Source organism: Nelumbo lutea, chromosome 7 (assembly GCF_056320005.1).
Source record: "Nelumbo lutea isolate HS-2025 chromosome 7, American lotus-T2T, whole genome shotgun sequence".
Taxonomy (NCBI): Eukaryota; Viridiplantae; Streptophyta; class Magnoliopsida; order Proteales; family Nelumbonaceae; genus Nelumbo; species Nelumbo lutea.
This window is the reverse complement of record NC_142690.1, coordinates 21,033,868-21,045,890: the sequence shown is the minus strand read 5'-3', so window position 1 is coordinate 21,045,890 and position 12,023 is coordinate 21,033,868. Positions and strand designations below refer to the sequence as shown.

Sequence of the window (12,023 nt, the reverse complement as noted above, 5' to 3'; positions counted from 1 at the left end):
TGTGGATAACAAGCGTCAATAGAAATATCTACACTAAAGAAGAAATTTTTAAGAGAAAAGAGCAGGCGTTACAACTCTATCACCTCTTATAAGACCGGGCAAAGGAATCGGGCTTGTCTTTTCTTTGCAAATCCGACAAAAGACTCTTAACATCTTCAATGAAAACAAAAAGCACAAAAAGAAGTTTGTTAGAATCGATTTATGAAAATAGCAAACTTTAGAGAGAGAACTCCAAGAAGGCTTATAGAAATAGAGGGTTAATATGGTAGCTTTGTGAAAAGCATTCATTTGTTAATGGCAGATCTCTAGAGACTAGAGGTAACAAAAAAAAGTCAAGGCATGTTTAAGAGAATAAAAGAAGGGGAAGGAGAGTTTTAGATAAAACCCTATTCTATATACCTAAAACATAGTTGTCCATGTCATCTTATTCTCTCAATTTCAATATGTGAATCACAACACATTGTTGGTCATATTTACATAGGCTCAATTTGAAACGAGTACAAATACAAATATGTAGAGTACAAAACTATATATTTTGTATATATTTGTAATGTACATATGAATTTAAAAGAAGTACAAATACTAACTAAAAAATAGAAAGTATAAATACAAATATATAAATACAAAACATTCTAATTTGTATTATCTTGTACTTCATATGGCTCATACTGGTTCTCAACCTCTTCAGAATTTTGTGGTTTTTTTAAATTAATAGTAAAAAGAAAATCCAACATGGCACTATTTAAACTCACCCACAACATCCTTCTCTATAATCTCAATAATCATTACCTTATAAAAACATAGAACATTGACATTTTAATGGAATTTTAACGGTTCAGTTCACCCTAAGATTTTTAGGGGTGATCACCCACAACATCCTTCTTGTACTTCATAGGCAGGATGCAGTTTATAGGGCTACTAATAGATTAGGACTGTATCCCTATTTTTTTTTAATACCAGTCCGTGCCTTATACGGGTCTTTTGGATTTTTTTAAATAAAAAATTTAAAATCAAAACCGTACGCGTTTCGATCGTAAGAGTCCTCACACCGACATCAATATACACCTACGATTTGTGGGGCCCAAAATTGAATCCAGTCAAGCGAGCGCGTCGGAGTAGGACAGTGCCAGTCAAACTTCAAATACATCCACAGCCTCTGCGCACCCGGCACACATTAGCCACCCCACACATTGAAAAACGTTGCACGATGATCCAATCTCGTGTTACCTGCTCAACACCTACGGCTCACGTTAGCGCTGTCCCCAGTCAGTGTGTGTTACAGGCTTACAGCGTTGCATGATCACAACGTGTACACTTGATTCCTCCCAGAGCCCCCCGCGGCTCACGTTAGCAGATGACCCGCCGTCAATATGACAATCCAATCGAACCCAATCTCCGAACTTCAAAATTCGAAAGAGAGGCATCTCATCTCACCTGATCGGATTTCCCGGGGCCCTTCAGGTGTTTTTAACGTGTCCACTGGCGCACTTTAGCTGATTCTGGATGATCAAGTGGGACCCACACGAGAGAATCCCTCTGAAGCTACGTTTCGGATTTTTCCGCATTGACCCATTAAATATTATTTGTATTTTTTGTCCATTAATGCGACCCCAATTATGATGACGATGATTAAATTAATCATTTATTAATTCAATTAATTGAAGTTAATTAATATATCTCTCTTTTATTTATTGTTAATTAATTAAATTTTTAATTTTTTTTAACGAGGAAAAGGACAAGAGGAGGGCGAGTATTTAAGAGGTTGGATGGGGGAGATGAGAGTGAGTCGGTCCATTCCCTTGGGTTGATCGAGTCATTCTCTCTCCTCCAGAAAGCGACATAGACGTAATTCCACCTTTCTCTCTCTCTCTTTATATATTTCTCAGGCACTGATGCATGACAGATGACATTTTACACACATACACACTCTCTCTCTCTGCTCAGGGCCTCAGATGAAAGCGTGAGCCGGGAAGGAAGAAGCTTCAGGCTTCTGGCTTCTGGCTTCTGACTTCTGACTTCTGATTGATTAAGCTGGTACTCTCTCCTCCTCCACCTGTCTCATTCCCTTCTCTCGGCATTTCTAGTTTTAGGGTTTTTTCTAAAGCAGCATCCCTTCTTCCTTCCGTCTATCATCATTTTGTTCATTTCTGCTTCTTTGTTTTGATGTTTTTCTTTCTTCAGTTTGCTTGCAGTTTTGGTTTTTGAATTTGGGATCTGGTTTTGCTTGCGGGTTTTACTCTGTTTCGATTGCTTCTTTGGTGAATCCATTTCTGGGTAAGAGAATTTCCGGATGTAAATTTCTTGATTATCGGGTTTCATTTCTGTACTTTTTTTCTCGTTTGCAGCTGCTAATGTTGCCAGTTTGATTTTCTTTGTTTTTTATACCGAAAATTTGGCGTTTTGTTGAATCTGCTGAGATGAATTCGTAGGGTTTCGGTTTAATTTGGGGTTTTCAACTCGAGTGGTAGTTTGGTCTGAGCTGGATTTTGTTACTAGAGCGTTTCTGGATTCGTTTATGATTTCTGGGATTCGGCACCTGAAAGTGTTCAGTGTTTGAATCTCGGATTGTAAAATTATGGTCGTTTTGCTGGATTCTGCCATCGCACTAGTCTCGATTTTTTCAGGTTATTTCCATTTTGGCTGATGATTCGGTTATCTTTAATAGAGCTGCGCTTGGGATGTTGACATGTTTCTTTTTGATACTAGGGGTTCGCAGTGGTTACTTTATTATTCTTAATTTTGATACTTTTCTTATTCGGTTGAATACTTTCACTCTCTACTGTGATCGTATTGTCTCCCCCAAGTTTCTTTGTTGGGTTTTCTGGGGCCAATCTGTCATTTGATGGCTGGCATCTGAAGTCACTTGTTTCTCTTTTCTCCTTAAATAGAGTTTCGAGATCGGAAGTAAGAAACTCTGATGAAGTTGAGGTCTCTTGCGTAGATGATCTGATCTCAAGATTGTCTTTTGGGTGTTCTGAAACGGGTATACTTTAGTCTAGAAATCCATGTTCACATTTTCTTTGTTGGACTTATAGAGCAGAGGACCTGTTGAGTCCTGGATTCTTTTGGGTTGGTATGATCAGTAATCATCCTTCCTTTTGCGTATCAATTAGGATTTTCTTCTTGGACTCCAAAGATGATCAAATAATCATGATTCAACTTGATTTTGTAGTTTTTCTATAATTCCTAATATAATTTAATTTTTTGCCCTTAGTTTTTATTGGAAGTCATTTATATTTCTTTTTTCTTAACTATCGATCTCCTCGTTGTTTTATTCTGTCATTCTTCCTTTTTCCTTATGTTCTGGTAAGGGTGTGTGTTCTACCATGGGATCTCTCTGAGGTTTTAGAATTGAGAGTCTGGTTGTTTTTCTTTAGTTCTAATACATATTCTTTTTCTGGTTTCATTTCCATTCAGACTGATCTTCTTCCGTATGGAAGGTTCTGAATAATTGGAAGGATTGCATGTTGAACCACCTTTAGGAAGATGGGTCGTTCAACAAATGAGAGTGAAGAAAGTATGGTTTCGAAGGTTCGGACTGATTCACCATCTATTGATGAAGGTAGCTGCGGGGGAAGCATGAATGGAGGGGTTGTTCTGAAGAAAGGGCCATGGACATCAGCTGAAGATGCAATTTTGGTTGACTATGTCAAGAAGCACGGTGAAGGCAATTGGAATGCTGTTCAGAAGCATTCAGGGCTTTTTCGTTGTGGCAAAAGCTGTCGGCTGCGATGGGCAAATCATCTGAGACCGAACTTGAAGAAGGGTGCTTTCAGTCAGGAAGAAGAGAAGCTGATAATTGAACTCCATGCCAAGATGGGGAACAAATGGGCTCGAATGGCTGCACATGTATGCGTGTCTCCTTTTCCTGATATTTTCTTCATAGTGGTTTTCAATTCCATGCTTGCCATTTTTTTAAATCACTAATGAACTAATAAGTTCCGCTTGCCTTGCAAAAGAGTATACTATATCTCTACTTGAGTTGGACACTGATGATATATCATACATGGTGAAAGTATGGACGTTGCATTCAATTTTAATATTTATCAATTAACTTCAGTAGTTTTGTGCGAACAACTAAATTGTCCTCACATAGGAAATTAATACTCACCGTACTGGTTTGTAAATTTCCCAATTTCCTTTTCTAAGTTTTATTATTTTCATTTATAGATATATTCTTATTCTGTGATTAATGCATGTCTGCATGGGGTTTGAGATGTCTTATGGAAGTCAGGATATTATTTAGAGTTATCTTGTAGTATTTGTAGCATGTTTGTTATTGGCAAACATCTGGTGACCTTTTTCTCTTAGCAAATAAGTAGAGTTTTCTTTCTTTCTATTTTCTGTTTTCTTTTCTTGATAAGAAAACAGGAACCTAAATTTCTTGCATCTTGTATGATGTCGAAGTTTGTTTGACACTTTGACTATATAAAATACAAAGTACTGCTTTAAGTTTGTATAGAAGAAGATGTCTGAATGGTTAGCTAGAGGTAATAAATTGTGTTATGTAAATAAATAAGAATAAAATAACTTGCAAGAAATGGAAATAGAAGTATAATTATTTACTATTGTGGGTTGACTCATGGGTCATGGTGAATCAAGACTCAAGAATTTGCTTTTGAATATATTGACTACTTTTGGACTGATTGTCTGAAAATTGCCAATGGGAGTTCAATCTAAATATCTACCAGTAGGTTTAGGAAAACAAGAACAATAAATAGTCTAGATGGAACTCTATTACCTCCAAAGATATCATCAATTTTCTTAATAGTCTTTAGTCACCCTCTCAACCAAGCAATTGCCTTCTGCACAGAAGGGGTTCCTTTTCTCACTCTGGAATTCTTTCTTGATTCAACCAATAATAAGCTAAAACTGTTTGATTGAGCTCTTTAAATTGGTGTGAGGTAACTTAATTAGAGGTTTGAGAAGCTATGTATGCTTTATCTGATTTTAGAATTTCAAAAGAGCATATGGTTCTTCTTTAACACTTGAAATAAAATAAAAAAAGGTGAATGAAAAAAATTCTATAATTGAACCACCAAAAAGGAGAGTTGTGCAAGTGGGAGAAGCAAAGAGAGGCAAAAGGAAGGAAAGAAAAAAAATCAGAAAGAAAAGGGAGCCTACAAGCTCCCTTGAGTCCTTGATTTATCAGAAAATTAGTAGTTTTTAACCCTATGATGACCCCGCACAAGAAAGCTAGAGAGGTTTATAACTAGACACTTACACTGCAACCAAATAATCAAGAAAGCCACAGCCCCTTCTCTCCTCCCTCAAGGCACACTGAAGTGCACTCGCACCTCAGACAACTCACCACCCTAACCCTGCTGCAATGCAATTTTCACCAAGTGTCCATCTGATTGAGTGAATCCTGGAGGACGCTCCCCCTCGTTTGACTTGGAAATGGCATCCTCCACTCCCTAAGCATAACACAATATATTGTATACTCCACCTCTACTTTCTATTAATCCATTATTTTTACTTCTTGCCTTCTGCCTTTCCTTGAAACTCCCAAAAAATGCATGAGCTTGGCCATTGCTTTAGATGAGCCTCAAGGTGTATATTTTTTTGTAAATGGGGTTTGTTCTTTAGGCTCTGTTTGCAATGTAATTTCATTTGCACTTACTTATGAGAGTGCAAATGAGAAGATTGTGAGTTCTGGTTTACCTTGCTTCAGGATATATTTTTCTTCGTCTGCACTGGAAATAAACATAACAAAGTAAAACATAAAACAAAAAGTAAACAAGAATTTGCAGTCCCATTCTTTTTCTCCAGTGCAAATGAAATTGTAATTGTAAACAAACAAGGCCTTATTGTTATTGTAACATTAATCAAATAAAGCAACAAGTATATTGCAGCCTTCTTGACAACAAGCTGCTTGGTAAGAAGTCCAAATGCAAAAATGAAGTCGATTTTGGAACCTCCAAATTGTTCAATTTCCAATTTAATCCATGACCATCGGCTGCAGGTGTTAAGTTTTATCCCATTTGAAGTATAAACCAACTCTATTTCAACCATAAAGGCTTAAAATATGATTGCTTTTTATTTGATGACTAAGTGAGATAATGCCATAGGATATGCATATATGTTTTCAGTAATTTGCACAAATAGTGTGCAGCAATATCTCGTTGATGGTAAAAGCTTAATATAAGTGAAAAGTAATAATCCATTGTAGGACATCAAAGTTAAAATAAAGTGCTCATTCTCTTTAACTTTTCTTTTGATTGGTTTTATGTGCCATTCTTCTTGCTTTTGTGAGGGCATTATTCCTTTGCTGAGTTTGTGTTTCTTTCTCTTTCTTGGTAGTTGCCTGGGCGTACAGATAATGAGATAAAGAATTATTGGAATACTCGAATCAAGAGACGGCAACGGGCTGGTTTGCCACTTTACCCTCCAGAGCTGTGTCTCCAAGCACTGAATGAAAGTCAGCAAAGTCAGAACTCCGGTGAAGTCAACAGTGGAGAAAAACGACATCATGATCTCTTGCAAGGGAACAGCTATGAGATCCCCGATGTCATATTTGACAATTTCAAGGCAAATCAAGGGGCTTTATCTTTTCCATCAGCACTTCCAGACATCTCCATGAGTAGCATGCTGACACAGGGTCCAGGTTCATCCCCAAACTACAGCTTCATGCTTCCAATGATGCATCGCCCCAAGCGGCTCCGTGAATCAGAGGCATTGTTTCCGAGTTATGATGGTAGTATCACCAATGGGTTCCCAGAATTTGAACAGTTTCAGGGTGATAATTGTCAGAAGATTCATCGGCCATGTGGGATGTCATTTCCATATGATCCTGACCCTAGTAGTAAGAATCCCCAGCATTTTGGTGGCCATTCCCTTTTAAATGGCAATTTCTCTGCTTCTAAGCCCACTCCTGGGTCTATGAAGTTGGAGCTCCCTTCACTCCAATATCAAGAAACTGACCTAGGTGGTTGGGGTACATCTACTCTCCTGCCACCTTCGCTTGAGTCTGTTGATACATTTATCCAATCTCCCCCACCAACTGGGACAGTGCAGTCAGATTGTCTTTCACCACGGAATAGTGGCCTACTTGAAGCGTTACTTCACGAGGCACAGAATCTGAGCAGCGGAAAGAATCATTCATTTGAGAAAAGCTCGAATTCTTCTGTTGTTACACCCAGTGATGTAGTGGATAGCTCAAGCCTGAACCTGTGCGACACAGAATGGGAAGAATACAGCGACCCCATCTCTCCATTGGGTCCTTCAGCCGCCTCAGTTTTCAGTGAGTGCACTCCTATCAGTGGAAGCTCTTTGGATGAGACCACTCCCAGTGACATCATACCTGGTCAGCATATTTCTCCCTTGTTTTTCATTAAGGCTCAGTTTGGAAGGAGTACAAATGCAAATATGTAGAGTGCAAAGCCTTATATTTTGTATGTATTTGCACTGTACATATTTGCATTTGTACTCCTTAACTTAGTTTGGAAAGAGTACAAATACAAATTTGTAGAGTGCAAAACCTTATATTTTGCATTATCTTGTATGTATTTGTACTATACATTATTTGTATTTGTACTCTTTCCAAACTGAGCCTAAAGGGTAAAAGTGAGTAACAACGGTTGCCTTACTAGTGCAGTTTCTTGCATGTTTTGCAGGATCCAGGATTAAGCCAGAAACAATTGAAAATGTTTCAACCCCAGATGGAGAAAAGGAAATCTCAAATCGATCAAACCTTTCTAGGCCGGACGCTTTGCTAGGTACCGATTGGTTTGAGCAGAGTACTGAGAATGGGAACCAATCAGTCGTTAATGATGCTATAGCAACACTTCTTGGTGAAGATTTCTGCAATGATTACAAGCAAGCGCCTGCTGGCTCTTCTACATTACCTCAAGGTCAAGGATGGAGCTTAGGCTCTTGTGCGTGGAATAACATGCCTGGGGTTTGTCATATGTCTGAACTCCCTTGAAACTCTACTACCTGATTTATGTTGAGAACTCATTTGCTGTGGTCAATCTAAATCTGGTTTGTTTCTCACATGAAAAGTCAGGTTGAAATTGTGATACAACATGTAGAAGTCATGGTTTTTCCTTTGTGGCTCTTGGTTTCTTACCATTAAAAAGAAAAATCTGACAATGCAAATCAAGATGAGTCGTCCTTTAGGAACAGATACAGAAGACTACTTTTGTTATAAACTTGGAATAAAATGAACCATGTGGAACATTTCCATTCGATGGTTTCAGTGATTTGGACTTCATTTGATTAGGGTTTGCGGGCTTGATGTTATTTCTGATTATCGTTTCTCCAACTGTTGGTTCTGCGTACTCGCTGCTTTGAGGACGAGTGCTTCTTCACTCAACCTTGTATGGCATATGAGGGTGTTTATTGCTGAAAGCAAAGCTGGAAGTTTGAGCCACTTCAACTGATTGAATGGAATTCCAATGCGACTGCATGGTTCGGTACTTCAGATAGAGTGCAAATGTGCAATTAAACACCTGTACAAATGTTCATTTCAGCTCTGCCTCTACTCTAACCTGTGTTATTTCAAATGTGGGTTGGAGACTTTGAGTTGGAGGGATCATCCTTTCCATTGAATCTCTTTCCATCTGCCCTCTTTTGGTTAGGGTCATGCCACAAACGTCTTAGTGGTGGCCAAATGCCTGTTTGTTTACGCTCTAGTGCATATCACCACCAGGCCAAGCTACTTCAGCTTCCAATGAATTTATACAACTGCAGAAGTCTAGATCCTCCTGAGTCAATAAATTTATTAGTTTGGAGTTTTTGCTGATGATGGATTCATTGGGAGTGCTCACGCCGAGTAAATCATGTAAGCCCATTTTCCAAGTTATAGCCGTGACCTGACCTCTCTCCCATGCTGAGTCATCAGTGGTCTAGTCCGAAGTAGTGAAGTATCCACATGTTTATGAGAAATAGGTGTCAGTGGTACCTTGGGCCCTTGGCCAGATGATTATGCGTTTGGGTTGGACTGGTAGACAAAGTGCTAATCCGAAACTTTTTGGCTTGTGGGCTATGGTTGAAACCAAGGTTTTAAAAACTGCACCAGGCACGGAACCGTTACGGGGACCGGTTTCTGGGTTTAACAGTCCGACTGTCCAGTTTGAATGGACAGTTCATTTTGATTTAAAAAAACTAAATAAAATAAAAAAATGGTTAAAAACTATTATCTTGGGTGACAGTTTGACTCTGTTCGAGTCAGTGGGTCGTTGATTAAATTAATGGTTTTTGGTTAACAGTTTTAGGGTGAAATGGAACCAGTTACCTGAGCAGTTCTCGGTCAATTAAAACATGTTAGAAGGGGTTTTACCGTTTGTGAAGAATCCCTCCAACATAAAACCAACCACCAAAGGCTATTCTTGGGTGACATATTTGTTTTTTTACTATTTACCAAAAAAAAGTCTTTTTTTTCTCAATTTTGATATGTTATTGAAGCTTCTTTCTTATATCCGCCATATATATAATTTTTATATTTGGATTTATAATTTACATTCGCAATATATGGGGCCGGAACATATTATGATTGTATCTGGGTACCTGTGGAATGACACCATCATACATTTAAAACCTTGCACATAGATGGGTTGGACTGGTGGACTAATGATAAAAAAGTAAAAATCAATCAAGCCATTTAGAGCTGAAGAGCTAAAGAGGTAATGGAAGATTAATTTGGAGCCTTTTAAAGGTTCATAAGAAACTAATTTTAGTTTTTTTTTTTTTTGTTTAAGATGATTTTAGGCTGTGTTTGGTTTGAAAGTAAACAAGAAACAGAAAAGTTGATGGTAAGTGTGAAATTCCTTTAAGAACTCTCTCTCAACTTTATGTTATTTCTCTTGTTTTCTATCAAATCAAATATAACCTTAGGCTATTTTTGGTTTGAAGGAAAATGTAGGGAAAGGAATGAAAGACAGGGGAACTTATACAAGGTTTGTAAAGGTTTTCCTACTGATGAAGGAAGATTTGGCCCGACCTCTTGACCACCCAACACGTGGCAGAAGCAACAGCTCGGCACGGTAGTACGCTCAAGGCGCGAGCTCCGAGAGGAGGAACCAGCGGTTCGAGCTCCCCAAAAGGAGCCCGAACTCTCCCTTTGACCCCGAGTCTTACAAGGAGCGCAAAGGGCAACAACCCGAACTGGCCCACCCCGGGGCAGTTCCGGCCACACCTCTATCCGAACTCAAGACCACCTCGCACACCACTCCAGCACTTCGTCTTCAGGCCGCCGAACTGAACAACCGTACCCGACAGTAAAGGAGTCTGTACCTTGAGGCGGTGCACCTGACTGACTTAGGATCTGACGCTTGACGGCCGCACTTCAACGGCCACCTACCACCGCCACCTCCAGTCGCAGAGACGGCTCCGACAAAGAGAGCAGTGGTGGTTGCCTGCCTCAGCAGAGGTGATGACACCCGAAATGGCAGAAGTGCTGAGGTAATGATACCCGACTTGACAGGAACTTGGGAGTGAGTGCGCGAAGTGGTTATAAAAGGCTCTCTTCCCCCCAAGAAGGAGGTAGGTGATAATTCTGCGTTATCTGGTTTTGATCTTGCTTTTGAGAAAATACTAACTTGAGATTCGGAGCAATCTCATCGAGTTCCTCCCCGGAGACTACTCACTTTCTTCCACATTTCAGGCACCTTTTGCTCCAGTCAGAGGCAAGATCGTTGACAGTTAGGACCGATCGGATTGCGCAACATCATTTGGCACCGTCTGTGGGAAATGCTTCTAAAAGCCTCCCTCTAAAACTCTCATAACCCCTTTTCCAAAAAACCCCAACACCCTTGGCTTCTTCCAGCAATGCCGGGCGTAACACGGAGATGAACGCCACTGAGGAACAACTTCAAGTTCCCGTGGTGTGCATCGAACAGTTCACCATCCCCCTTCCGGTGGATGGGATCCCCAGCCTGAGTACGCCACGAATGGTAGCGCCTATGAATCTTCCCTCCATGAACGTTCCCCTTCCTCCTATTGGAACCACCTTTGCTGAACCTACCATTGTTCCCCCGGCAACTAGCCAGAACCAATTCGATGACCTGATGCATGGCATGCGGGCCATCCAAGCCTAGGTGCAACAGCTTCAACAACAGCAAATCCACCAGCATTAGATGTTGCACCATGTCTCCCAGTACCACTACCAATAGCAATTCCCCCAACTACTTCAAAGTCAGTCGTAGCTCCCACCTCGGCACCCCACCGTTAGGCGATCCAAGCCCTCCCCTCAAGGCAGGCGCCTCCACCAGGAGGCTTCCCAAGCTCGGGCCTCCCAGCTTCGGAGCCCCTCCAGGAGCCCGGCCTCATCCCCTGGCAGGAGAGCAAGCTGCGGCCCCCACCTTGCCACGCGTCGACAGGTCAGGAACCCGATCTGTCAAAACAGCATCACCTCGGCACCCTCAGGACGGTCTCCTTCACACCGAGAACCGGTTTAGTGCCTTAGCCGCGGACTACCCCCAACAGTCCAGGCCCATCGAGCTCGGGAACACCGAGGCAAGTAGTGCCAGCACTGGGCCTTCCAAGCAGCAAAGGCACCGCTGGTGAAGTCGTCGAACTGCAACCCGCTTCTACCTAGGCTCCGAGGCAAAGAAGAAGCGAGCTCGGACGAGGTAAAAGCTACCCCTATCCTCTCAGTCCCTTCCCCCCTGTCATCAGGACTCCTTGCAATCCCCATGCCCAGAGACTTCAAACTCTCCCCACTTGACAAGTATGGCGGATCCTTTGACCCTAGCGACCATGTTGATGCCTTCCAGTCCCAGATGCACCTAGCGAGAACTAGCGAGTCCTATATGTGCGTAGCCTTCACCACCACCTTCAGAGGAGTGACTCGCACCTGGTACAGAAACCTGGCCCCTGGGTCAATAAGGAGCTGGGCCCAGTTTGTACAAGTCTTCATCGCGCACTTCGTAACTAGCAAGCGGTGCCCCCGAACCGAGGAGAGCCTCCTCGGCGTGGTCCAGAAGGAAGGGGAGCCCATCCGTAGCTACATCAAGCAGTTTAACGACGCATGCCTACAGATCCCACGCCTGGACCCCACAGTTCAGCTCGCGGCGGCCAAG

The 12,023-nt window shown here is 41.3% G+C and overlaps 1 protein-coding gene across 7 annotated transcripts; it reads left to right on the top strand.

The window, feature by feature from the left end:
- The first annotated feature begins 1,770 nt into the window (after positions 1-1,770).
- On the top strand, positions 1,771-8,215 carry LOC148845568 (transcription factor GAMYB-like). 7 transcript variants are annotated; one of them, XM_088952855.1, is made up of 6 exons: positions 1,771-1,845; positions 1,945-2,034; positions 2,182-2,274; positions 3,418-3,849; positions 6,304-7,306; positions 7,617-8,215. In XM_088952855.1, exons 4-6 carry the CDS (start codon positions 3,487-3,489, stop codon positions 7,925-7,927), a joined length of 1,677 nt encoding a protein of 558 aa, XP_088808981.1. In that variant the 5' UTR covers positions 1,771-1,845; positions 1,945-2,034; positions 2,182-2,274; positions 3,418-3,486; the 3' UTR covers positions 7,928-8,215. The 7 variants fall into 7 exon arrangements, with proteins under 7 accessions (XP_088808981.1, XP_088808986.1, XP_088808983.1 ...); XM_088952860.1 differs by lacking the exon at positions 2,182-2,274 and having other exon boundaries at positions 3,563-3,849; XM_088952857.1 differs by lacking the exon at positions 2,182-2,274.
- Positions 8,216-12,023: the final 3,808 nt, after the last annotated feature.